The sequence below is a fragment of the Pongo pygmaeus genome, chromosome 5 (assembly GCF_028885625.2).
Source record: "Pongo pygmaeus isolate AG05252 chromosome 5, NHGRI_mPonPyg2-v2.0_pri, whole genome shotgun sequence".
NCBI classification, from domain to species: Eukaryota; Metazoa; Chordata; class Mammalia; order Primates; family Hominidae; genus Pongo; species Pongo pygmaeus.
In genome coordinates this window covers 149,952,783-149,980,577 of record NC_072378.2, presented here as the reverse complement: position 1 = coordinate 149,980,577, position 27,795 = coordinate 149,952,783, and the positions used below count along the sequence as shown (strand labels likewise).

Below are 27,795 nucleotides of genomic sequence, written 5' to 3'. Positions count from 1 at the left end.
TTATCCCAAGAAACTCACCTTCCTTGGGTCACTCTTCTTTTTTTTTTTGGAGACGGAGTTTCACTCTGTCACCGAGGCTGGAGTGCAGTGGCACGATCTCGGCTCACTGCAACCTCCACCCTCCGGGTTCAAATGATTCTCCTTCCTCAGCTTCCTGAGTAGCTGGGACTACAGGCGCCTGCCACCGCGCCCGGCTAATTTTTTGTATTTTTAGTAGAGATGGGGTTTCACCATTTTGGCCAGGCTGGTCTTGAACTCCTGACCTCATGATCCACCCACCTCGGCCTCCCAAAGTGCTGGGATTACAGGCGTGAGCCACCGCACCCAGCCGGGTCACTCTTCTTCTTACGGCCTTATTACGAATAAAAAATACCCCTTCAAAACTTGGTCTTAGCCCTTTTGAGATGCTGTATGGACGACCTTTCTTTACCAATGATTTTCTATTAGATCAAGAAACCTCTGAGCTAGTCAAGCATGTAACTTCTCTGGCTCACTTGCAACAGGAATTAGCACATTTAGCAAATGCCCAACCCCAGGAAATTGGACCACCTCTATTTAACCCAGGAGATTTGGTACTGGTGAAGGCTCTCCCTTCTCTCTCTTCCTAAGCCCAAGCTGGGAAGGGCCTTGACACCGTTCTTTCAACTTCCTCAGCAATAAAAGTTACAGGAATCGACTTTTGGATACATCACACTCAAGTCAAAGCCTGGAAAGCTGAGGGAGCAACCCCTGACAGCCCAGAGAAATGACCTGAATATCAATGCGAAGAAGTAGGAGACCGTAAGCTGAAAATCACAAAAGATAAGTAGTGGAGTAAGAACTACTCACCTTAGTCTCGCCTCTACCTCACCAAATACTTTCTGCCGTTTTTACCTCTCCTTTTAAGCCAAGTATTACTATATACTATAGCACCCTCAGGGTGTAATATCGAACAGAATCTCAATTACTGTAGCATTTTGCTTAATTACTATCCTCACAGCAGGAATAATAGTTATTAACCGACAGTAAACATGAGCGTTTTACTATCACTAGGTCTGTTAGAATTTTTTATGGGACTTAGTAATACGTCACACCCTTTAGCTCCTACAGTATCCACCATGGCCCATTTCTACAACAAGACTAATTGTTGGGTCTGTCCTAAACGGTTTGCTCAGTTCAACAGCACTGAGGAACGTTACAATGACCCAGAACTCACAGTCTTAGGATTCCCTTTGTTGGCTTTACTTTTAACCCTTAAAGACATATCAGGCATAAATGGAACATGGTATGTGAGCACTTTCTTTCTTTTTTTTTTTTTTCCTTGAGACAGAGTCTTGCTCTGTCACCCAGGCTGGAGTGCAGTGGCGCGATCCCGGCTCACTGCAACCTCCACCTTCCGTGTTCAAGCAGTTCTCCTGCCTCAGCCTCCTGAGTAGCTGGGATTACAAGCATACGCTACCACACTCAGCTAGTTTTTTTTTTTTTTTTAATTTTTTATTAGAGACGGGGTTTCACCATGATGGGCCCGGCTGGTCTCAAACTCCTGACCTCAGGTGATCCGCCCACCTCGGCCTCCCAAAGTGCTGGGATTACAGGCATGAGCCACCACGCCCAGCCATGAATATTGCGGTGGCAGGCGTGGTGGCGGGCACCTGTAGACCCAGCTACTGGGGAGGCTGAGGCAGGAGAATCGCTTGAACCCAGGAGGCGGAGGTTGTAGTGACCTGAAATCGCACCACTGCACTCAAGCCTGGGCGACAGAGCGAGACTCCGTCTCAAAAAAAAAAAAAAAAAAACCCAAACTGGAAAACAATATTTATTCATTCAACAAACATTTATTTGCACATTGTGTACCAGGCTGTCATAGGCATTAGGGATATAGCTTTAAACAAAACAGACAAGATGGAATATCCTGGAACACACATTCTAGTAACAATAAACAAACAAACAAATTCGTAAATACCATGTTAGATTGTAAAATGTACTCTGGAGAAAAAGCTATATGGAGAAAAAGAAAAGTGTATGTGGGGTTAATTTTAATTATGGCAGCCATGGAAGGCCTCACTGACAGGGTGACGGACGCCAAAGCGCCTGAAAGAGATGAAGGGGAGCCATACAAATAACTGGAGGAAGAGGTCCCTCAACCAAGGCAAGTGAAAAGGCCCTAGGGCAGGAGTATGTCAGCAGTGTTCAGGGAATAGCAAACTGTCTAGTGTGGCTTCAGAGGAATAAGAAGATGGCGTAGGAAGATGGGGTAGGAGAGGATCTTCTAAGCCATTATAAAAGCTTTGGCTTTTCGGCCGGGTGCGGTGGCTCACGCCTGTAATCCCAGCACTTTGGGAGGCAGAGGCGGGCGGATCCACGAGGTCAGGAGGTCGAGACCATCCTGGCTAACACGGTGAAACCCCGTCTCTACTAAAAATACAAAAAATTAGCCAGGCGTGATGGCGGATACCTGTAGCCCCAGCTACTTGGGAGGCGGAGGCAGGAGAATGGGGTGAACCCGGGAGGCGGAGCTTGCAGTGGGCCGAGATCGCGCCACTGCACTCCAGCCTGGGCGACAGAGCGAGACTCCGTCTCAAAAAAAAAAGCTTTGGCTTTTCGTCAGATGTGAAGTTATGGGAGATTATGTGTAAAATGTCATAAGATAGAGTGACAGGCTTGCCCAGAAAATTGTCTGGGGAATAAACTTGCATGGCAAAATGTTAGTTTTGGCCAGGCGCAGTGGCTCACGCCAGTAATCCCAGCACTTCGGGAGGCCAAGGCGGGAAGAGTTCGAACTCCTTGAGCTCCGGAGTTCGAGACCAGCCTGAGCCACACAGTGAGACCACCTCCCCCGACCGCCATCTCTGCAAAAAATAAAAGAACAAAATTAGCCGGGCGTGGTGGCGCGCGCCTGTGGTCACTTGGGAGGCTGAGACAGGAAAATCGCTGGAGCCCGGGAGGTGGAGGTTGCAGTGAGCCGAGATCGTGCCACCGCACTCCAGCCTGGCGGACAGAGCGAGACCCTGCCTCAAAACAGGAAATAAAACAAAATGTTAGTTTTTAGAATCGGAAACCCCTAGCAGAGGCCCAAAGTTGTTTTGCGAAAAGGAGACTGGTGAGGATACCCGGAGGAGTCCGCCCAAATAGGTGGAGAGAAGATCCCGCTGCGGGCGCCCCCTGGTGGATAAAAGGGCCGCTCGGAGGGCCGCTCTGCTCTTGAGACGGACACAAACGGGGCACAAAACACTATACTGAGACCGTTCTGAGGGACAGGCTTCCGCCAAAATCGCCAAGGGCGGACCAGGATTTTCAAAACGGTCGCGCCGGGGACGGGACCAACCCGAACTGTACGCCAGCTGGGTAGCCCGGCGCCCGCACGCCGGCCGGAAGGAACTGCCCAGAACCGGGGACGGCGCCGGCGTGATGATGCAAGAGGGGTCGCGCCAAGGGTGACGCGTGGCGTAGAAGACGCCGACGGCCTGCGCCTGTCACCTCCCACCCCGGGGTTTGTAGCGGAGGAGGAGCGGGCGCCATGGCGGTTCTACTGGAGACCACTTTAGGCGACGTCGTCATCGACTTGTACACCGAGGAGCGGCCGCGTGGTGAGGCTTGAGCCCCATTCACCTGTCGCCGGGGCCCCCGAGCTTGTCTCCCTGCTTTTCCTTCTCTGCGCAGTCCAGGGCAGAGATTGGCTAGAGCTCGAGCTTCTGGGCTGCTGGTGCCCGCGACTGGGCTATTTGATTAACCGGCCTTGGCTAGAAAAGTTTTTTGTGACGGGAATTCGTTTGAGCCTTGGCATCCCTTCTCCCGTATTTTGTGTTGGCCAGTCCGGTGGAGGGTGCTTGCGGTCATTAATTGCCTTTGGGAGTGTGTGTGTGGGGCGTGTGTGTGTGTGATTCGAGCTGCACATACAATACCCATAGCTTTTGTGCCTTTATTGTGTTTACTCATGAGAGGAACACAGGAACTATTGCTTGGTGTGTAATCGGTTAAATCTTGATGAAGGCAGTTAGGGTGTGCTTGGCGCAGCGAGTGTGGGCATACCGCTTAAGTGGAGGAGGAAGAGGTTGTCTGGAGTGTGGACTGAGCCTTCGAGGCACTGGGCTAAGTCCTGGGCTTGGCTTCTTGCCCCTGAGGGTCTGATTTTCCACTGGGGGAAGTAGACACAGGAACCCATTTTAGTTTTCTGTGTTATGGTAGAAGAATGTGTAAGTTGCCATGGAAACCAGAGGAGGGCGGCTTCTTTGGTGGGGCTGGGAAGAAGCAAAGCTAGCAAAGACTATATAGAACACTTGAACTAGTTCTTTCAAAGATGAATAGGAATGAGGGTTTTCTTAGCTTGGACTTTGTTTGGAATTTTCTGGAAACGGCAAGTAGTTTGGTGTGGCTGGAAGGACTGGTGTGAGTCGTGGAATGGTAGACTCGAGTCTGGTCAGATACGCCTAAGTCAGTCGTGAATAGTCTTGTGTGCCCTGCTGATGATCAGAGTCCTTGAAGACTTTAAAAGCAGGATTGAGGCATGGCATACTTGTTTTGAGAAGATAATAGGCAGCGGTGTGGAGAATGTATCCGAGTCAGGAAGAAACTGAGACCAGGAGAGATTAGTTACAAACAGGGTCCTACCCACATGGAATGCAGAGCCTATCAAAGAAGGTGAAATAAGTTGCAATATTGTACAATAACTACCTCCTGCCGTGCTCCACTTTCCCCCGCACGCAGCTATTCCCTCCTCTCCACCTGGCGAAAACACTACAAACTCTCCTGTACCATTTTTACCATTCTTTTGCTGTTTCTTCTAACCAATATTCCTCTCCACTGTTGTCCTTCTGGCGAACTTACTACTTATTATCTAAATCTCAGATCAAGCATCATCTCTTCTTTGAAGCTCTGCCTCCTTTCTAAGCAGAGTTACCTGAGGTTTCCTCTGCTCTGTCTTAGGTCTTTTATAAACCACATGACACATTTTATTTTAACATTTACCTATTATCCTGGTGTTGTTTACAAGTCGTGTCCTCGCTCAAGAATGTAAACTCCAATGAGAGCAGGAACTATACCATAATTATCATCTCTATATCCTGAGTACCTAGTCCAATGTCTGCTACTTTTAGGGCACACACTAGAGGTTCATTATAATGACTAATGGATATAAATGTGTTGTATTAGTTAGGACCCTTTGTGCAAGTGATAGAAACCCAACTCAAACTGGCATAAACAAAGAAAATAATTGGTTGCCTCATAATACTGGGGTAAGCTTGGTTTTAAGGGTGGCTGGATCCAGTGTTTCAAAGAATATTATAGGGAATTTTGTTTTTTATCTCTTGATTTTGCTTTTCTTTGAGTTCCTTTGACGCTCTGCCCATGTAGAGTAGCACCTGGCAAAATAAATGGGCCTCTTTCCCCAGAGTTATGAGGAAATAAAGGGGGGGTAGAGCTACCCCACCCAATTAACAAGCAGTGGTTCTGCAAAGATAAGCCCATAATACCAAAACATAAATCCACCCCCTGTGCATATTTGTAAGCATATGACTGGAGATGTGCTCACATGTGTACCTGCTATGTTTATACCCACTTATCAATCTATGATCAACATATCCAGACTTACCTACCTTCCATTCTTTCTTCCTTTTCTTTTTTAACTTTTAATTATAGAAAATTTAAAACATAGATGTAGAGAGACTCATGTAAATGAACTCTCATGTCCACATGACCAGCTTTGTTTAACAGCTGTGAACACATAGCCAATCTTGCTTCATTTGTAATACCCCCACCTCCAGTGCATCTATTTAATCTGTAATTGCTTCAGTATGTATTTCTAAAATATAAGGTCTCTTTAAAAAAACAAAAAAAATGGAACTATGAGCTTAAGTACCACATAAGTGACAGGTTAAAAAAAGAAAAAAACTTGTCAGGGAAAAGGGAAAAATACTAAAGAAAAGAGAAAAAGTTGTAAAAAAGAATAAAAAACAGAACCACAAATCTTATCACACTTTGAAAAAATTAGCAATAATTTTTTAGTATCATTTAAACTTTCTTATTATCTCACAAACTTTTAAAAAATATGGTGATTTAAATTAGGACCCAAAGTCCATATACTGGTTAAAATGTCTCATATATGTTTTAATCTATTGGTTCTCCCCCTTTTTTCTTGAAAAAAATTTGAGAAAGAACCTGGGTGCTTTGTCTTTTAGAATTTCTCTTGTTTTGGATTTGACTGATTATTTACTGGGTGCGTTAACATATTCTTGTGTCCCCTGTTTCCTATAAATTGTTCTTTAGCTTCAGAGCCTTGATTAGGTTCCAGTTTAATGTTTTTGGCAAGAATATTTCATATAAGATAGTGTGTACTTTCAGCTGCATCACATTCAGGAGGCACTTGATGTCTGGTTGGCTCTTTCTGTGATGTTAAAATTGGTCAGTGGGTTAAGTCCTTGTTGCGCTTATAAATTCTTCCCATCGGATTTTGATGAAAAACCCAAAGATTTTGGCAGCCATTGATGATCATTGCCTAAATTCATTATTTTTGTTTTCTAGTAAAAGGACCACTCCTATCTGTTAAACATGAAGCCCAGAAATATATTCAAGAAAAACAACTTCAAGACTGATATTGAGCACTCTTCAATAGCTCAGCCCCATCTTATCTCTCCAGTCTTTTCATCCTCTATTACTATGTAATACCAGACTATTATGGAACTTTGGTGTTTTGGACCTCCCCTAAAACATTTAAATTTCCAATTCCATGCCTTTTCATAGTCTTCCAGACCTAAAATGCTCACCCTTCACTCTCTGCTAGTCCAGTTCTTTTAATGCTTGCCTTAAACTTCCCTGAGGTTTTCTAATTTCCCTAGCCAGAAACAATCTTTTGAACTCTTGTGGAATTTTTAAAACTACTTTTTTACCATTTTAAATAAGTGGCACACGTTATTAATTAGATATGCCCAGTATGTAACTACTTGTATTCAGATGTAAGGACCCTAATTTAATGTAAGCTTTTTGAGGGCAGGGAGTGCCTCATATGTCTTACTGTCTGTCTGGTTTCTAACTTAGTGCCTTAAGAACTTGTTAATGTGTCTTTCCACGACTAGACTGTGAACTTTTTGAGAGCAGGGACCACAGTTTAATGGCATTTGTGATGGCAGTGTCAGGCATCTAGAAGGTACTTAGTAAATGTTTATTGGATAAGCAGATTAATTTATATGAGAAAGGTTGTTCATAAGTGTATGGATTTTTATAAAGGGCTGTTTAACTATTATTAAAAAAATGACCCTGGATGTTTGACTTTTTCCTAATTGATGTAATCTGTATCCATTTTTATATATTCTGCTAGATCCTTTTCTATTACAATATGCTCTTTTAAGTGTTCTTTTTTCTCGTAATAAAATCAATCCATCAGTAAATGATTGCTTATAAGTGTCAGTTTTCTGTATTAGCCCAGATGCCCCAAAAGTCCTATGAAAGAAAAAAAAAGGTAATTAAAAATTTTTTTTTTCTAGACTTATTGCCCTTTTGTTTTATTTTATTTTATTTTGAGATGGAGTCTCGCTCTGTTGCCCAGACTGGAGTGCAGTGGTGCGATCTTGGTTCACTGCAACCTCCGCCTCCTGGGTTCAAGTGATTCTCCTGCCTCAGCCTCCCTAGTAGCTGGGATTACAGGTGCCCGCCACCATGCCTGGCTAATTTTTTTGGTATTTTTAGTTGAGACAGGGTTTCACCATATTGGCCAGGCTGGTCTCAAACTCCTGACCTCAAGTGATCCGCCCACCTCGGCCTCCCAAAGCGCTGGGATTACAGGTGTGAGCCACAGCGCCCAGCTTATTGCCCTTTTTTATAGCTTTGGACATTTGGCTTTTTTTTTCCTTTAATAGTAATTTAGAAATTACATTTTACTGTGGCTTTACTTATTTAAAAATGTGTTTGTGGATTACTGTGATAAATTTGGTATTTACTTTCTTTCAGCCTGCTTGAATTTCTTGAAATTGTGCAAAATAAAATATTACAATTATTGCCTTATTCACAATGTACAGGTGAGTTGGTAGATATTAGTCATTTCCTTTGTTATGGAGCTATCTAACAAACTGTGAATTAACAAAGAATCCTACATATTACAGAGGGATTTTATCATACAAACTGGCGATCCTACAGGGACTGGCCGTGGAGGAGAGTCTATTTTTGGGTAAGTTGTTTTATTTATTTATTTATTTTTAACCTCTGGAAGGGCAGAACAAATTCTTTTATTCTTAAATGAGGAAAAATATAATTGCTCATGCTTCAATCTGCATTTTAAAATATGGTTTAAATTTAGATTTTTTCCCCCAAGTTCCCTAAATATCTAGAAAAAAAAAGTAATATTTGGAATTCTGTTGGCATTTCTGTAAAGAAATAATTGATAACCCTGTAAGTTACTAGTACTTCTGTATTTCATTTTGAGAGTACTTATATTTATAACCTTATATGTTTTTTCAGCCAACTGTATGGTGATCAAGCAAGCTTTTTTGAGGCAGAAAAAGTCCCAAGAATTAAGCACAAGAAGAAAGGCACAGTGTCCATGGTGAATAATGGCAGTGATCAACATGGATCTCAGGTTAGGAAATGAGTAAGAATATGAGATTTGCTTAGAAGTGAAGGACTGGAAGGATCCCACAGAGTTATTTTTAAACTATCCAGTAAGGCTTAGAGAGTTTCAATCAGAAATATGTGTTAGGGGAAAAAATGCACTTTTTCTATATTAAAAAAAATTATTTTATTCTTTTAAATGTAAAGCATTCCCATTGTGAAGAATTGAGAAAATACAGAAAAGTACAAAGAAAAACATTACCTACAACTCCACCATCCATGATTATCACTGTTCACATTTGTGGCTGATTTTTCAGTATTTCTTTTTATTTAATTAATTAATTTATTTTTATGAGATGTAGTCTCGCTCTGTCACCCAGACTGGAGTGCAATGGCACAATCTCGGCTCACTGCAACCTCTGCCTCCCGGGTTCAAGCAATTCTCCTGCCTCGGCCTCCCCAATAGCTGGGATTACATGCGCCCGCCACAACACCTGGCTAATTTTTATATTTTTAGTAGAGACGGGGTTTCACCATGTTGGCCACGATGGTCTCAATCACTTGACCTCATGATCTGCCTGCCTTGGCCTCCCAAAGTACTGGGATTACAGGCGTGAGCCACCGCGCCTGGCCGTTTTTCACTGTTTCTTACTTTTTTAAAAACATTATGCAGAGTACCTTCTATTCATTGTCTTGTTTAATTCTCCCAATGACCCTGTTAATTCTCCCAATGACCTACCTGTTAGACTAGGTACTTCTATTTTTTATTATATACACATGAAGTTGAGTCATGGCTTGTCCAAGTATTTTGTTTTATTTTATTTAATTTTATTTATTTAGAGACAGAGTCTTGCTCTGTCGGCCAGGCTGGAATGCAGTGGTGTGATCTCGGCTCACTGCAACCTCCGCCTCTCAGGTTCAAGCGATTCTCCTGCCTCAGCCTCCCGAGTAGCAGGATTACAGATGCCCGCCACCACGCCCGGCTACTTTTGTATTTTTAGTAGAGATGAGGTTTTGCCATGTTGGCCAGGCTGGTCTCAAACTCTTGACCCCAGGTGATCCACCTGCGTTGGCCTCCCAAAGTGCTGGGATTACAGGTGTGAGCCACTGTGGCTGACCAAAAAATACTTTATTACTAAAAAATGCTTCTGATCATCTGAGCCTTCAGTAAATCATAATCTTTTTGCTGGTGAAGGGTCTTGTCTTGATGTTAATGGCCGTTGACTAATCAGGGTGGTGGTTGCTGAAGGTTGAGGTGACTGTGGCAGCTTCTTAAAATAAGACAACTGACTAGCGCGGTGGCATACATCTGTAATCCCAGTACTTTGCGGGGGCAAGGCAGGCAGATCGGTTGAGCTCAGGATTTCGAGACCAGCCTAGGAAACATGGTGAAAACCCCATCTCCACAAAAAAATACAAAAATTAGCTGAGCATGGTGGTACAGGGCTGTAGTTCCTGCTTCTTGGGAAGCTGAGGTGGGAGGATCACTTGAGCCCTGGAGGTCAAGGGTGCAGTGATCTGTGATTGCACCACTGCACTCCAGCTTGGGTGACAGTGAGACCTTGTCTTGCAAATAAATAAATAAATAAATAAGACAACAGAAGTTTGCCATGTTGATGGACTCTTCCTTTCATGAAAGATTTCTGTGTGTCATACGATGCTGTTGGATAGCATTTAGTAGAATTCTTTTAAGATTGAAATCAATCCTCTCAAACCCTGCTACTACTGTATCAGCCAAATTTATGTAATATCCTAAATCTTTTGTTGTCATTTCAACAATTATCATAGCATCTTCACTAGGAGTAGATTCCATCTCAGTAAATCACTTGGCTGGGTGCAGTGGCTCATGCCTGTAATCCCACCACTTTGGGAGGCTGAGGTGGGCGAATCACGTGAGGTCAGGAGTTTGTGACCAGCCTGACCAATATGGTGAAACCCCGTCTCTACTAAAAATATAAAAATTAGCTCGGCGTGGTGGCGGGCACCAGTAGTCCCAGCTACTTGGGAGGCTGAGACAGGAGAATTGCTTGAACCTGGGAGGCGGAGGTTGCAGTGAGCCGACATTGCACCACACCACTGCACTCCAGCCTGGGCGATGCAGCAAGACTGTCTCAAACAAAAAAAAAAAAAAGGAAGAAAACCACTTTGTTTGCTCATCCTTAAGAAGCAGCTCCATATCTGGTCAGGTTTAATCATGAGATTGCAGCATTCAGTCCCATCTTCAGGCTCTACTTCTAATTCTCATTCTCTTGCAATTTCCACCACATTTGCAGTTACTTCCTTCACTGAAGTCTTGAGCCACTCAAAGTCATCCATGAGGGTTGGAATCTACTTCTTCCTAACTTCTGTTAATATTGATATTTTGACCTCCTCCCACAAATCACGAATGTTCTTAATGACATCTAGAATGGTGAATCTTTTTCAGAAGGTTTTCAATGTACTTGCCCATATCCATCAGAGGAATCACCATCTATGGCAGCTATAGCCTCACAAAATGTATTTTTTTTTTAATTTTTATTTTTAGAGATGGGGCCTCACTACATTGCTCAAGTGATCCTTCTACCTCAGCCTCCTGAGTAGCTGGGACTGCAGGTGCATGCCACATGTCAGGCTGCATTTCTTAAATAATAATACTTGAAAGTTGAAATTACTCTTTGATCCATGGCTGCAGAATGGCTGTTATGTTAGCAGGCATGAAAATGGTATTTTTTTTTTTTTTTTGAGACAGAGTCTCACTCTGTCACCCAGGCTGGAGTACAGTGGTGCAGTCTCACCTCACTGCAACCTGTGCCTGCTGGGTTCAAACAATTCTCTTGCCTCAGCCTTCTGAGTAGCTGGGATTACAGGCGTGCACCACTACACCCAGCTGATTTTTTGTATTTATAGTAGAGATGGGGTTTCACCATGTTGACTATGTTGGCCAGGCTGGTCTTGAACTGGCCTCAAGTGATCCACCTGCCTCAGCCTCCCAAAGTGCTGGGTTTACAGGTGTGAGCCACTGTGCACAGCTGAAAACAATATTAATTTCCTTGTACATCATATCCATCAGAGCTCCTGGGTGACCTGGAGTATTGTCAATGAGCAGTAACATTTTAAAAGGATTTCTTATTAAAAGAGCAGTAATATTTAAAAGGATCTTTGTTCTGAGCAGCAGGTCTCAACAGTGATCTTAAAATATTTGATAAACCCTGCTGTAAACAGATGTGCTGTCATCCAAGCTTTGTTGTTCCATTTCTAGAGCACAGGCAGAATAGATTTAGCATCATTCTTAAGGGCCCTGGGATTTTTGGTATAGTCAGTGAGCATTGGTTTTAACTTAAAGTCACCAGCTGGATTAGCCTGTAACAGAAGAGTCAGCTTGTCTTTGAAGCTTTGAAGCTAGGCATTGACTTTTCCTCTCTAGCTATGAAAGTCCTAAGTGGCATCTTCCAATATAAGACTGTTTCATCTACATGGAAAATTTGTTATTTCATGTAGTCATCTTCATCAGTGATCTTAGCTAGATCTTCCAGATAACTTGATGCATGCTGCAGCTTCTTTTTTTTTTTTTTGAGACAGAGTCTCACTCTGTTGCCCAGGCTGGAGTGCAGTGGTGTGATCTCGGCTCACTGCAACCTTCACCTCCCGGTTCAAGCAATTCTCCTGCCTCAGCCTCCTGAGTAGCTGGGATTATAGGCACATACCACCGTGCCTGGCTAACTTGTATTTTTAGTGGAGACAGGGTTTCACCATGTTGGTCAGGCTGGTCTTGAACTCCTGACCTTGTGATCTGCCTGCCTCAGCCTCCCAAAGTGCTGGGATTACATAGGCGTGAGCCACTGCACCTGGCCACTTGCTGTAGCTTCTGTGTCAGCACTTGCTGCTTCACCTTGCACTTTTAAATTATGGAGACAGCTTCTTTCCTTAAACTTTTCTCTTTTTTTTTGAGATGGAGTAATCCACTGCGCCTGGCCTCTTTCCTTAAACTTCATGAATTAACCTCTGCTAGCTTCAGACTTTCTTTTGCAGCTACCTCCCCTCTCTCAGCCTTTATAGAATTGAAGAAAGTTAGGGCTTGTTTGGAATTCGGCTTTGGCTTAAGGGATCGTTGTGGCTGGTTTGATCTATGTAGATTACTAAAACCTTCTTCATATCAGCAGTAAGCCTGTTTCATTTTCTTATCATTCATGTGTTCACTGGAATAGCACTTCTAATTTTCTTCAAGAACTTTTCCTTTGCATTTACAACTCAGCTATTGTTTGGTACAAGAGGCCTAGCTTTCGGCTTATCTTGGCTTTCAACGTGCCTTTCTCACTATGCTTAATCATTTTTAGCTTTTGATTTAAAGTAAGAGATGTGCCATTCTTCTTTTTACTTGAACACTTAAGAGTCTCTTGTAGGGTTAATTGGCCTCATTTCAGTATTGTTGTGTCTCGGGGAATAGGGAGCACTGAGAGGGAGAAAGATGGGAATGGCTGGTTGGTGGAGTAGTAAGAACACATACAACATTTATGGATTAAGTTCACCATCTTATATGGGCATAGTTTGTGGTATCCCAAAACAATTGCGGTAGTATGATCAGAGATTATAGATGGTAATAACAGATACAATAGTAATGAAAAAGTTTGAAATCTTGTGAGAATTACCAAAATGTGAGCCAGAAACATGAAGTGAGCATATGCTGTTGGGAAAATGGCACCAATAGACTTATTCAATACACGGTTGCCAGAAATCCTTAATTGTAAAAAATGCAGTATCTGCAAAGTGCAATAAAATGAGGTATGCCAGTATAAGCTTTGTACTTTTTACTTAGTTTTGGTAACAAGTGTCTAAGAATTGGTACAGTAAATGTGGACTCTTAACTTTCGTGTATTTTTTTGTCAGTCTGTAACTGATTTCAGTTTGAGTTATGTATTTTTTTATGGTATTTATTATGTGTCCTTCTGTATAGTTTCTTATCACTACAGGAGAAAATCTAGATTACCTTGATGGTGTCCATACAGTGTTTGGTGAGGTGACAGAAGGCATGGACATAATTAAGAAAATTAATGAGACCTTTGTTGACAAGGACTTTGTACCATATCAGGATATCAGGTGTGATTACAATTTACTATCTGAATATGCTAGAATGTTTTAGTATTGAGATGTTTAACACGTAGTGGTATGGATAGGAATGGTATGCATAGGACTGGTTTCTGGATAATTCTAATCCCAAAAGGTAAATTAATATAAGACTGTAAGAATCTTTATAATAAAAAGGACCTTTTGTATTTTTATACTTGTACTAATTATTTATAATTACGTTTGGAGGAATTATTTATTTATTTATTTATTTTTTGAGACGGAGTCTCATGCTGTCGCCCAGGCTGGAGTGCAGTGGCACGATCTTGGCTCACTGCAAGCTCTGTCTCCCGGGTTCACACCATCTCCTGCCTTAGCCTCCCGAGTAGCTAGGACTACAGGTGCCCGCCACCACGCCTGGCTAATTTTTTGTATTTTTAGTAGAAACGGGGTTTCACCATGTTAGCCAGGATGGTCTCGATCTCCTGACCTCGTGATCCACCCACCTCGGCCTCCCGAAGTGCTGGGATTACAGGTGTGAGCCACCGCGCCCAGCTGGATGAATTGTTAATGCTTTAATTTAGTTTTTTAATTGAGAAATAGGGCAAAAGTACTAAGATTTAAACAGTTATATTAGTTTACATCTTAAAGTAATGCAGGGTAATAAATATGGTATCACTCAATGCAAAACAGTAACACTTATTGTGAAAGTATATCTAGGTTAGTGATATCCACGTGCAATATGGGTTTTTTTTGTCCTTAGAGATAATCAAGTAATTTTTTGTAATCTATTAAAATAAAATAGGATTCTGAAATAACTTAAATGTATAACATTTAATTTGGATTTATTTTGTAAGGATAAATCATACAGTGATTTTAGATGATCCATTTGATGACCCTCCTGATTTATTAATCCCTGATCGATCACCAGAACCTACAAGGGAACAATTAGATGTAAGTGAAGCCCTCTTATGATTAAATGTACATTCATATTAATGATTTGTATGGATTTATCTTTTTCATCTATTAAAGTTAATTTTTTCCGAATTATTATCTTGCTTAATTATATTAGAACAAGTTTAAAGTTCTTTTTCTTTTCCACAGAGATACTCATTTTTTAGCTGTCTTCTCATTTCTCTAATTTCCTTTCTTCAGTTTCTTTTCTACTGAGACAACCTTAGCTCTAGAAGCTTACATGAACACCTTGGGAAAGTGTTTTTCTTATCATCAAATTAAACTATTGTCTTTTGAGGTAACTTTTCAACTGGGGACACTGTGGAGCCAGGCTAGAACCCAGAAATTTCTGTGAAACAGCGCAGACTGTTCCCCCACATATTTTAAGGTTTATGTGGCTTCCTCAAAGCTGAATTTGTCTTTATGGTTGGGATTGGTGCTTAATTGTCAGATCATTTCTCTTCATTCAGCAGTTAGAATTGGATAATAAATAGTGTCCATATAAATATTTATTTTTATTTATTTATTTTTTTGAGACGGAGTCTCACTTTGTTGCCCAGGCTGGAGTGCATGGTGGGATCTCGGCTCATTGTGGCCTCTGCCTTCCTCGTTTAAGCAATTTTCATGCCTCAGCCTCTTGAGTTGCTGGGATTGTAGGCGCATGCCACCATGCCCAGCTAATTTTTGTATTTTTAGTAGAGACGGGGTTTCACTGTGTTGGCCAGGCTGGTCTCGAACTCCTGACCTCAAGTGATCCACCCGCCTGGCCTCCCAAAGTGCTGGGATTACAGGCATGAGCCACCACGCCTGGCCTATTGTGATTTTAACAGAAGCCTACTTTGGCTAATATTTTAGAATTAATATAAATCCAATTCTTGGAGGTTTATAAGTTTGTCTCAGTTGCTGTCCAATTAATTATTAAAATTTTTTTTTTAGAGACAAGATCTCACCGTATCACCCAGCTGGAGTGCAGTGGTGTGATTGTAGCTCACTGCAACCTTGATCAGTTACTGTTTTATAGCATGTTTGATATAACTAAGAATAAAGTATGTCTTCTATGTTTCTCAGATTTTTTTATTCTTTAAATATATACATCAGTAACTTCTGTCTTGCAGAGTGGTCGAATAGGAGCAGATGAAGAAATTGATGATTTCAAAGGAAGATCAGCTGAGGAAGTAGAAGAAATAAAGGCAGAAAAAGAGGCTAAAACTCAGGCTATACTTTTGGAGATGGTAAGATAATTATCTTTGTTCAAATTGTTCTGTAATATAGCTAATAATACTTATTGAGTGTTTATTTCTGGCTCTTCGGTAGTCTTAAAATATTAAAAATTGAGTTATGATTTTTTTCTGGTTTAAATTTGGTATGGCATAATAATAAATTGGCTCTACTGTGAAAATAAATTTGGCTTTACTGTCAATATAGTGCTAAGTGCCTTTTTAAACAGTGGGAAGTGGATCTCTAACTTATTAATTGAATTTCAGTTGTTTAATATTCATCTCATTTTTAAAGAGTGTTTAGCAGGCTGAATTTTGTGTATATTAAAGAATAGTTCTTCATTGAACCACTCAAGTATTAAGATTAAACAGAATGGTAGTTGTAGGGTAAAATAATGGGTAGAAACTGAGCACTCTAAAATATACTGCTTCTCAGTATTATTAACAACCTGAAGTCATTTGGGGAATAATAATTCAGTAGATGATTAATTGACCTACTTGGTATTATTTTCCATTCCTTATTTTTGTAGAATAGGCATACTTGTCATATCATAGATAATAAATATTGGAATGACACAATAGCAAAGACTTGGAACCAACCCAAATGTCCAACAATGATAGACTGGATTAAGAAAATGTGGCACATATACACCATGGAATACTATGCAGCCATAAAAAATGATGAGTTCATGTCCTTTGTAGGGACATGGATGAAATTGGAAATCATCATTCTCAGTAAACTATCGCAAGAACAAAAAACCGAACACTGCATATTCTCACTCATAGGTGGGAATTGAACAATGAGAACACATGGACACAGGAAGGGGAACATCACACTTCGGGGACTGTTGCGGGGTGGGGGGAGAGGGGAGGGATAGCATTGGGAGATATACCTAATGCTAGATGACGAGTTGGTGGGTGCAGCGCACCAGCATGGCACATGTATACATATGTAACTTACCTGCACATTGCGCACATGTACCATAAAACCTAAAGTATAATAATAATAATAATAATAAAAAATTAAAAATTAAAAAAAAGAATAGATAAATAAATAAATAAATAAATATTGGAATGAATGGATAACAAAGTTACTATTTTATATAATAGAACTTTCAGATTTGTAGTCTGTTTTAAAGTTTATTTATTTATTATTTTATAGAGACAGGGTCTCACTCTGTTGCTCAGGCTGGAGTACAGTGGTGTATGATCATAGCTTGCTGCAGCTTCCAACTCCTCAGCTCAAGCAATGCCCCTGCCTCAGCCTCCTGAGTTGCTGAGACCACAGTCACACACCACAATGCCCTGCTAATTTTAAAATTTTTTTGTAGAGACAGGATCTCCCTATGTTGGCCAGGCTTAAGTTTATATTACCATAAACTGTCTGAATGAACAAATAGTAAAGGCTGTATAGTTCAAGAAAGCTTTACTGAAATTAAAAAAATTAATTGAAAATACACATTTTAATGAGCACACTGTGTATCTCAGAGTATTGACCCTGAACACCCAACATCAAGACAAATTCTAAGAGAATTACTACACTTGAAAGATATGTTGAACAACTGGGCAGAAAGAATAAGTTACTTATAAGGGAATTAATTTAGATTGTTATCAGACTTTTCAACAGCAACACTTTGGAAGTTTATGCCAGAAGAAAATAGATTAACATACTTTTTAAAACTTTTTGTTTTCAGATAATTGCAAATTTATGGAAAAAAGTACATAGAACTTCTATATACCTTTTACCCACATTCACCAATTTTTAACATTTTGCTACATCTGTTTTATGATTCTCTCTTTTTCTCTCTCTCTGATTATACAAGCACATAAACACATTTTTTTTCTGGACTATTTGATAGTAAGTTGCCTGTTATTTCCCTTTACCTCTTAATCAGTGTGTATTTCCTAAGAGCAACAGTATTCAATGTGTATAACAATATGTATGTGTTCACAGTGTAGTTATCAAAATCAGAAAATTTAGAAGTGACAGAAATTACTGTTTATAGGGCCGGGCACAGTGGCTCACGCCTGTAATCGCAGCACTTTGGGAGGCCGAGGCGGGTGGATCACGAGGTCAGGAGTTCGAGACCAGCCTGGCCAACATGATGAAACTCCGTCTCTACTAAAAATACAAAAATCAGCTGGGTGTGGAGGCGCGTGGCTGTAATCCCAGATACTCGGGAGGCTGAGGCAGGAGAATCGCTTGAACCCAGGAGGCGAAGGTTGCTGTGAGCCGAGAATTGCTTGAACCCAGGAGGTGAAGGTTGCTATGAGCCGAGAATCGCTTGACCCCAGGAGGCGAAGATTGCTGTGAGCCGAGATCGCGCCATTGCACTCCAGCCTGGGCAACAGGGCGAGACTCCATCTCAAAAAAAAGAAAAAAGAAATTACAGTTTATATTCCAATTTTGCCAGTTGTTTTAATAATATCTTTTATAATTGTTTCCTCCTCCAGACTAGAATCCAGCTCATGACTTATCATCTGTTGCATTTATTTTGTAGAATATTTTCCCTTTTTTTTTTTTTTGAGATGGAGTTTCTGTTGCCCAGGCTGGAGTGCAATGGCATGATCTCGGGCTCACTGCAACCTCCACCTCCCGGGTTCAAGCGATTCGCCTGCCTCAGCTTCCCAAGTAGCTGGGATTATAGGTGCCTGCCACCCATGCCTGGCTAATTTTTTTTTTTTTTTTTTTTGAGAGAGAATCTCGCTCTGTTATCCAGGCTGGAGTGCAGTGGCACGATCTCGGCTCACTGCAACCTCCGCCTCCTGGGTTCAAGCGATTCTCCTGCCTCAGGCTCCCAAGTAGCTGGGATTACAGGCACCCGCCATCGCATCCAGCTAATTTTTTGTAATTTTAGTAGAAACAGGGTTTCACTATGTTGCCCAGGCTGGTTTCGAACTCCTGAGCTCAGGCAATCTGCCTGCCTTGGCCTCGCAAAGTGCTGGGATTACAGGCATGAGCCACCACGCCCAGTCAATGCCCGGCTAATTTTTGTATTAGTAGTAGAGACAGGGTTTCACCATGCTGGCCAGGCTGGTCTCGAACTCCCAACCTTGGGCGATCCTTCCGCCTTGGCCTCCCAAAGTGCTGGGATTACAGGCATGAGCCACCGCGCCCGGCCAATAGAATATTTTTCAATTTAGGTTTGTCTACTCTTTCCTCATGATTAGATTCGGGTTATGTACGCACAGCCGAAATAGTACGTGAGTGATGTTGTGTCCTCAGAGGTCACATCTGGAGGTGTATGATATTCATTGGAAGATGAGCAGTTTTCGTCACTTGGTCATGGTAGTCCACTGCCTGGTGTCTCCAATAGACAATCTGTGGCTAGACACTTGGAGATCTTTCAAATGTCTTGTTCCTTGTCAAGTTTCCCCCATAAATTCCTCAGCCATTCATGATTCCTGACTGCACCAGTTTTGACTCTGCTAAGTGCAAAGTGGTAATTTCCCAACTCCACCACTTTTTCCACAGTTACCCACCTGCATTCTACTGTAAGGAAGATCCCTCCCTTCTTTTTTTTTTTTTTTTTTTTTTTCAAGACGGAGTCTCGCTCTGTCACCCAGGCTGGAGAGCAATGGCTCAATCTTGGCTCACTGCAACCTCTGCCTCCTGGGTTTAAGCGATTCTCCTGCCTCAGCCTCCTGGGTAGCAGGGATTGTAGGTGCCCGCCACCATGCCCAGCCTAATTTTTGTATTTTTAGTAGAGACGGGGTTTCACCACGTTGGTCAGGCTTGTCTCAAACTCCTGACCTGGTGATCCGCCTGCCTCGGCCTCCCAAAGTGCTGGGATTACAGGTGTGAGCCACTGTGCCCGCCCGAGCCCTCCCTTCTTAACTGCTTATCTATCCGTTCGTTATCAGTGTCTCATGGATTCTTTTTTGGCTTTGTTTTTAATAAATAGACAATTTGTAGAGCAATTTTAGGATTATAGAAAAACTGAACAGAAAGTACAGAGAGTTTCTAAGTACTCCCACCCTCTTTCCCCCAGTCTTGCATTATTGTGACACATTTGTTAACAATTGATGAGCCAGTATTGATACATTATTAACTAAAATCCATGATTTACATTAGAATTCAAGCTTTGTGTTGTACATTCGGTGGAACTGACAAATGTACGATAGCATATATCTACCCTTACAGGATCATTCAAGGTAGTTTCACTGTCTAAAAAATCCCCTGGGCTCCACCTGTTCATACCCACCCCCAACACCCAGTTCTTGGCAACTACTGATGTTTTTACTGTCTATATAGTTTTGGCATTTTCAAAATGTCATATAGTTGGAATTATAGCATATGTAGCCTTTTCAGACTGTCTTCTTTCACTTAGCAATATGCATTTAAGGTTCCACTGTGCCTTTTTTCTTTCTTCCCTTTCCCTTTCTCCTTTCCCTTTTTCTTTTCCTTTCTTTTCTTTCCCTCCTTTTTTTTTTTTTTTTTTGAGACAGAGTCTTGCTCTTGTCGCCAGGCTGGAGTGCAGTGGCGCGATCTCGGCTCACTGCAATGTCCGCCTCCCGGGTTCAAGAGATTCTTCTGCCTCAGCCTCCTGAGTAGCTGGGACTACAGGCATGTGCCACCACACCTGGCTAATTATTTTGTATTTTTAGTAGAGACGAGGTTTCGCCATGTTAGCCAGGATGGTCTTGATCTCTTGACCTCGTGATCTGCCCGCCTCGGCCTCCTGAAGTGCTGGGATTACAGGTATGAGTCACCATGCCCGGCCTTTTTTTTTTTTTTTTTTAATTTTTTAAATTTGAGACAGGTTCTCGCTCTGTTGCATGGACAGTGGCACAATAACGGCTCACTGCACCCTGACCTCTAGGGCTCAAGTAATCCTCCTACCTCAGCCTCACAAGTAGCTGGGACCACAGGCGTGTGCCACCATGCCTGGCTAATTTTATTTTTTGTAGAGACAGAGTCTCACTATGTTGCCCAGCCTGGGATTTCATTTCTTTTTTTTTTTTTTTTTTGAGAGAAAGTCGCACTCTGTCACCCAGGCTGGAGTGCAGTGGTGCTGTCATAGTTCACTATAACCTTGAACTTCTGAGATTGAGCAGTCTTCCTGCCTCAGCCTCTTGAGTAGCTGGGACTATAGGCACACGCCACCACACCTCAGTAATTTTTAAATTTTTTTGTAGAGATGGAGTCTTACCCATGTTGCTCAAGCTGATCCCAAACTCCTAGGTTCAAATGATCCTCCTGCCTTGGCCTCCCAAAGTGTTGGGATTACAGGCATGAGCCACCATGCATGGCTGATAGCTCATTTCTTTTAATTGCTAAGTAATGTTTCATTGTATGGATGTATCACAGCTTGTTTATTTTTTACCTGTTGAAAGATACCTTGGTTGCTTCCAAGTTTTGGCAGTTGTGATTAAAGTTGCTGTAAATATTTGCATGCAGATTTTTGTGTAGGCATAAAGTTTCTATGCATTTGGGTAAATACCTAGGAGTTCAGATGCTGGATTGAATGGTTTAGCTTTGTAAGAAACTGCCAAACTGTCTTCTAAAGTGGCTTTACATTTTGCATTCCTACTAGCAATGAATGAGGGTTTCTTTTGCCTCACATCCTTGCCAGCATTTGCTGATGGTATTGTTTTGGATTTTAGTCACTCTAAAAGGTGATCCTGTGTCCTTTTGATTTTATTAACATGTTTCATCTTCTGTTTTCTAAGAATATCTGTTTCTCTTACTTTATTTGCATTTGTTTGTAATATAGTGATAATTCAGCTAGTGTTTTGTAAAATTAGTTTTGAACCTCATAGCTTTTATGAATATTTTAAATTTCCTAATAGTATTTTAAAATTAGCTTTGACAAAGTACTATAGCAAGTTCTTTTTTGACTCATTAACTTTTTTTCTCATTTGTGCTTCCTTTCTGCCATTATAGGTGCTTTGGAGGATTTTTACTAATTTGCTCTTCTCATTCTGTGTTTTGATACTCTTTTTTCTTTTTTAGAGGCAGGGTCTTACTCTGTTTTCTAGGCTGGAGTGCAGTGGTGTGATCACAGCTCACTGCTGCCTCAAAAACTCTGGAACCCAAGCAGTCCATCCAGCCTTCTGAATAGCTAGGACTACTCACACTGCCATGCCTGGCTAATTTTTAAATTTACTGTAGAGACAAGGTCTTACTATGTTGCGTGGGCTGGTCTCAAACTCCTGGCTTCAAGAGATCCTCCTTCCTCAGCCTCCCAAAGTGTTGGGATTACAGGTGTGAGCTATCATGCCTGGCTGTGATGCTTCTTATTGGACATAATGTTGTCTTTTGATAGACTTCAGAAACATTAAGGAGATCTTACTGGCTGTGTTGCTTCTTACTGTTTTTTATTTTCAAGATTTTGGGGGGAAGGGCGTGTTTATCCAAGAGGAGACACTTTACAGGTGATCGTATCAGAAATAATCTCTGAGAGAGTGTTTGAATATATGTATAAAGGGATGTTGTTGTCCCATCTAAATGTGATAGAGTTGCATACATATATGGTAAAACTCTGATGATATGCAAGGAAATGACTAAAAAGGAAAACCAAAAAGCAGGGTATTTGTTGTCTCTGATGAGGAGGCAGAGGGAGAATGGGATAGGTGACATTTTAGTTCTTAAGCTAGGTGGTAGCATCATAGTGATTTTTATTTTTATGCTTTATGACTTACATGTACTTTACATAAATTCTTATCCTTTAAAAATATATCAAATACTTGAAAAAAGACGAAGTAGGGGTAAAATTGGGCTTTGAAGCCAGATAAACGTAGGTTCGAATCCCAGCTCTGTTGTTTACCACTGTGTGGCCTTGGGCAAGTTACTTGTTTAACCTTTTAAATTTCACTTTACTTGTCTTCATTTTATTTGTTTATTTATGAGATGGAGTCTTGCTCTGTTGCCCAGGCTGGGGTGAAGTGGCATTAGTTCACTGCAACCTCTGCCTCCTGGGTTCAAGTGATTCTACTGCCTCAGTGTCCCAAGTAGTTAGGACTACAGTTGCACACCACCACGCCCGTTTAATTTTTGTGTTTTTAGTAGAGATGGGGTTTCACCATGTTGGCCAGGCTGGTCTTGAACTCCTGACCTCAAGTATCTGACCCCCCTTGGCCTCCCAAAGTGCTGGGATTACAGGCGTGAGCTACCATGCCCGGCCACTTTACTTGTCTTTAAAATGGAAATTGCATGATTGTTTCAAGAATTAGCGTAATAGATCTGAAGCCCCAAGCACTGTTCACACAAAGTATGAGTTATTTAAATATTAGCTATTAATACTGTTGAGAATAGGAACAGTGTAGTTCAAATTTTGAAATCTTATTTGGATTTCTTTTCCAGAGCTTGCAGTTTGTAATATAAATTTAGATGTTTTAAGGAAATCAGCATTGTGGGATTGGATAGGATTTAGAATGGAAACTAAATAGGAATTGATTTATGTTTTTGTTTGTTTGTAATTTAGGTGGGAGACCTACCTGATGCAGATATTAAACCCCCAGAAAATGTACTGTTTGTGTGTAAATTGAACCCAGTGACCACAGATGAGGATCTGGAAATAATATTCTCTAGATTTGGGCCAATAAGAAGGTAATCCTTAGAATTAGTGAAAGAGATATTTAGAAAAACTAGGTATCAGTTGGTGGTTTTCTAATGACATATTTTGATGATTCTGTGAATTCTAGGCGAATTTTGTACTGGTGAATTTTTACAGGTGAGTCTTTGGACAGTAGGGAAGAAAAGTATATGTGTGTGTATACATACACACACACACACACACACACACAGAGATAAATAATTGAATCTCCCACTCAACACGTTTTCACTCTAAAACAGGAAATGAATGGAACAATTTAAATCTAGTTCTGTAATACTCTCAACAGCCTTCTTTAATATTTAAAATATTTATCTCACTCAACTCATGGAATTACCAGCAATTTATGTCAAAATTAATTTAAAACTAAATTTTCTAAAATGTTTCTTTTGGTTAGTTTTCCCTGCATTAATGAAAAAGTCTATGAAGCTGGTATTTCTTCATAGGGGACTATTTTGTAATTGATTAAAAAGTATTATATTTAGGGTTTCCTTTTGTTTCAGGGATTTTATTTTATTTTATTTTATTTATTTTTATTTATTTATTCATTGTTTTGAGACGGAGTCTCGCTCTGTTGCCCAGGCTGGAGTGCAGTGACGTGATCTCGGCTCACTGCAACCTCTGCCTCCCAGGTTCAAGTGATTCTTCTGCCTCTGAGGAAGGGGACTATTTTGTAATTGATTAAAAAGTATTATATTTAGAGTTTCCTTTTGTTTCAGGGATTTTATTTTATTTTATTTATTTTTATTTATTTATTTATTGTTTTGAGACGGAGTCTCGCTCTGTTGCCCAGGCTGGAGTGCAGTGACGTGATCTCGGCTCACTGCAACCTCTGCCTCCCAGGTTCAAGTGATTCTTCTGCCTCAGCCTCCCGAGTAGCTGGGACTACAGGCATGCGCCAACACGCCCAGCTAATTTTTGTATTTTTAGTAGAGACTGGGTTTCGCCATATTGGCCAAGCTGGTCTCGAACTCCTGACCTTGTGATCCATCCATCTTGGCCTCCCAAAAGGCTGGGGTTATAGGTGTGAGCCACTGCGCCCGGCCTCATTTCAGGTTTTTAAAATGAGACTTATGACACTTGGGGAAAGGGACAAGCCAGGTGCTTTCAACTTCAGCTTATTGGCCTTTTCACTTGGTTATTATGGTATATTAGTTTTGTAATTAACATTGTGCTCACAGTGTTAAATTTGAGCTTGATTTATATTAAAATTCAAAAATTTCAAAGCTTAAACTTACTAAACATTTATATATGTATAAGTATGCATACATTATTCTACAGTAATGTTAGATATTCTATAATTCGTCTATATTTGGACTAGAAAAGTGTTGTGATTTTAAAAGTCTAGCAGTAGTTTACTTTTGCCAAAGGAAAATTAAATATTTTTATTCTTTCTTCAGTGCTTAAGGGAATTTAGGACTGTAGGCCTACATAAGGCGCTTAGAGTAGAATTTAGATAATTTAGTTACTGCTCTGGTGAACTATTTTTAAAAAAGAATTGTTATTAAATGAATTTGGAAAAATAATCTATGAATTTAACTTTGCCTTGTAATAACTGACTTATTTCTTCTTCAGTTTTGAAGAGTGAGAGTGAATGCTTTCTTCCTTTTTTTTTTTAAGTCACTTTTAAATACTTTCTTTCAGTTGTGAAGTTATCCGAGACTGGAAGACAGGAGAGTCCCTCTGTTATGCTTTTATTGAATTTGAAAAGGTATGTCATAATACAGACGTAAGTTTGGTATTTATTTGCTTTTATATGGTATTAAAATGTGAAAAATTATAGAACTTTTTCTAGTTTCTAGAATTGCCCTTTCTTTTGGCACTCCCCAAAATTAAGTTTATTGTATCTATATAGGGAATAAGTTCAACATCTGTTGATGTTAACATATGTACTTTTACTTTAGGTTCAGGTGCAATCTGCATGAAAGTATCTTTAGAACTTTTTTTTTTTTTTTGAGACAGGGTCTCACTCTGTTGCCCAGGCTGGAGTGCAATGGTGCAATCTCGGCTCACTGCAGCCTCCGCCTCCTGGTTCAAGCGATTCTCTTGCCTAAGCCTCCTGAGTAGCTGGGATTACAGGTGCCCACCACCACACCCTGCTAATTTTTTTATATTTTTAGTAGAGACGGGGTTTCACCATATTGGCCAGGCTGGTCTTGAACTCCTGACCTCAAGCAATCCACCTGCCTCGGCCTCCCAAAGTGCTGGGATTACAGGCATAAGCCACCACACCCAGCCAGTCTTAGAACTTTTTAAGTTCTAAGTAAAGCCCTTCAGAGACTCTTAATAATTTTTCCCTGTTACTTAAGTGGAGATAAAATTGAGTAATAGAGAACTGAACTGGGTGTTAAGATTTAGATATTAATACATCTTTTGTTACTAACCAGCTATTGTATGATACTTGGCAGTTTAGTTAACCGTTCTTTCTAGGTCTTACCTTATAAATAAAACTTGGGTATTAGGTTAGATGGTCCCTTCTAGAGGTGTAATAATGATAGCTTATGTTGCTTAAATATTTACTTTAAGCTAGGCATTATGTTACTTTTGCTGCATTTAATCCTCAGTTCTGTAAGATAGGGACCATCCCCTTTTCCAAATAAGTTAACTGAGACATATAATGCTAATGTGACTTGTTCAAAATCACACACCTAGTGAATGAATGTCATAGCTGGGATTTGAATTCAGATATGTCTGACTCTGTTCCCATTGAGTTTACACTATGCTATGGTATGCTCTTTTTTAATGCAACTTTGGACTCATATGTATCCAGTAGTAGCTCATTCTGAGTTCTAATTATTACAGAGCATTTATGGAATACCTTTTATGTTTTCAGACACAGCAATAAGGCCTAGGGATACAAGATGAATCATGGAGGGTTGATGAATATAGACACATAAAGTTATATGTGGGCACTGTGTCAGATGTACCAGAAATGATACTTACAAGGTACACTGGTGCCAGCAGAAAGACCTTTACCTTTGGTTTGCTGTGAAAACTTGTAGACCTGCACTAGCATTCTATCATTGACACTATAGAATCTATTATTTATTTTCTCACAAATAAAATTTCATTTGTAGCTCATAGACTAATGACTACCCATGTTTTGAGGTTTTTGCAGCTATGCCATTTTCTTTTTTTATTTTTATTTTTATTTTTTTGAAACAGAGTTTTGCTTTGTCACCCAGGCTGGAGTATAGTCACATGATCTCAGCTCACTGCAACCTCCGCCTCCCAGTTTCAAGCGATTCTCATGCCTCAGCATCCCAAGTAGCTGGGATTACAGGTGCTTGCCACCACACCTGGCTCATTTTTGTATTTTTAGTAGATACAGGGTTTTATGATGTTGGCCAGGCTGGTCTTGAACTCTAGACCTCAAGTGATCCACCTGCCTTGGCCTCCCAAAGTGCTGGAATTATAGGTTTGAGCCACTGCACCTGCTGTTTTGCTTTTTTATTGATCTCTAAGGATTCTTTATATTTTCTGGATGTAAGATCTTTTTTGATTATGTGTGATACAGATATCTTCTATGTGGATTTCCTTTTACTTTTTTTTGTTTTTTAAGGGACAGGATCACTCTGTGTTGCCCAGGCTGGACTTGAGCTCATGGGCTCAAGTGATTCTCCAATTTTAGCTCCTGTGTAACTGGGACCACAGGCATGCCTTTTTCCTTTCTTAATGGTGTCTTTTTATAAACAAATTTCTAATTTTAATGGTTCAGTTTGTCAGTATTTTTCTTCCTTTTTAGTGTCCTATTTAAAAAATATTTGCCTACTTCGAAGACATGAGGATATTCTCCTGTATTATTTTTAGAAACTTTGTTGTGAAACTGTTTCCCATTCAGTTCTGTAATTTGCTTTTGGTGTATGTGTATTACATTGTTGCGTTTTTCATACATTGGATTGCCAAGTGACACTCAGCACCATTTATTTAAAAGGTTGTCCTGGCCGGGCGTGGTGGCTCAGGCCTGTAATCCCAGCACTTTGGGAGGCCGAGGTGGGTGGATCACGAGGTCAAGAGATCGAGATCATCCTGGCCAACATGGTGAAACCCCATCTCTACTAAAAATATGAAAAGTAGCTGGGCGTGGTGTTGCGCGCCTGTAGTCCCAGCTACTCGGGAGACTGAGGCAGGAGAATTGCTTGAACTCGGGAGGCAGAGGTTGCAGTGAGCCAAGATCACACCACTGCACTCCAACCTGGCAACAGAGCAAGACTCCGTCTCAAAAAAATAATAAATAAATAAAAGGTTGTCCTTTTTCTCTGAGGTCTCTACTGATGAAAAAAATAATAAAAAAAGTTGTCCTGCCCCACAGCTCTGTAGTACCACTTTTGTTATAAATCAGGTATCCATATATGTATAGAGTCTATTTCTAGATGCTATACTGTTGCACTGATCTATTTGTCTATTCATATACCACTGTTACATTGTATTAATCACTATAGGTTTATAATGTCTTGATAACTGTGAGTCTTCCAACTTTTGTTGTTTTTGAAGATTGTCATGGCTGTTTTTGA

General features: G+C 40.7%; 1 protein-coding gene across 1 annotated transcript in view; it reads left to right on the top strand.

Annotated features, from left to right (window-relative positions):
* The first annotated feature begins 2,513 nt into the window (after nucleotides 1-2,513).
* The window catches only part of PPIL4 (peptidylprolyl isomerase like 4), a 49,894-nt gene continuing 24,612 nt past the window's right edge, over nucleotides 2,514-27,795 (top strand). The window contains exons 1-9 of the mRNA XM_054491978.2: nucleotides 2,514-3,566; nucleotides 7,918-7,985; nucleotides 8,070-8,134; nucleotides 8,425-8,542; nucleotides 13,445-13,587; nucleotides 14,412-14,508; nucleotides 15,624-15,740; nucleotides 23,153-23,277; nucleotides 24,926-24,992. Of these exons, the coding sequence (XP_054347953.1) occupies nucleotides 3,497-3,566; nucleotides 7,918-7,985; nucleotides 8,070-8,134; nucleotides 8,425-8,542; nucleotides 13,445-13,587; nucleotides 14,412-14,508; nucleotides 15,624-15,740; nucleotides 23,153-23,277; nucleotides 24,926-24,992 (870 nt within the window). The 5' untranslated portion in view covers nucleotides 2,514-3,496. The remainder of the gene's footprint in view (nucleotides 3,567-7,917; nucleotides 7,986-8,069; nucleotides 8,135-8,424; nucleotides 8,543-13,444; nucleotides 13,588-14,411; nucleotides 14,509-15,623; nucleotides 15,741-23,152; nucleotides 23,278-24,925; nucleotides 24,993-27,795) is intronic.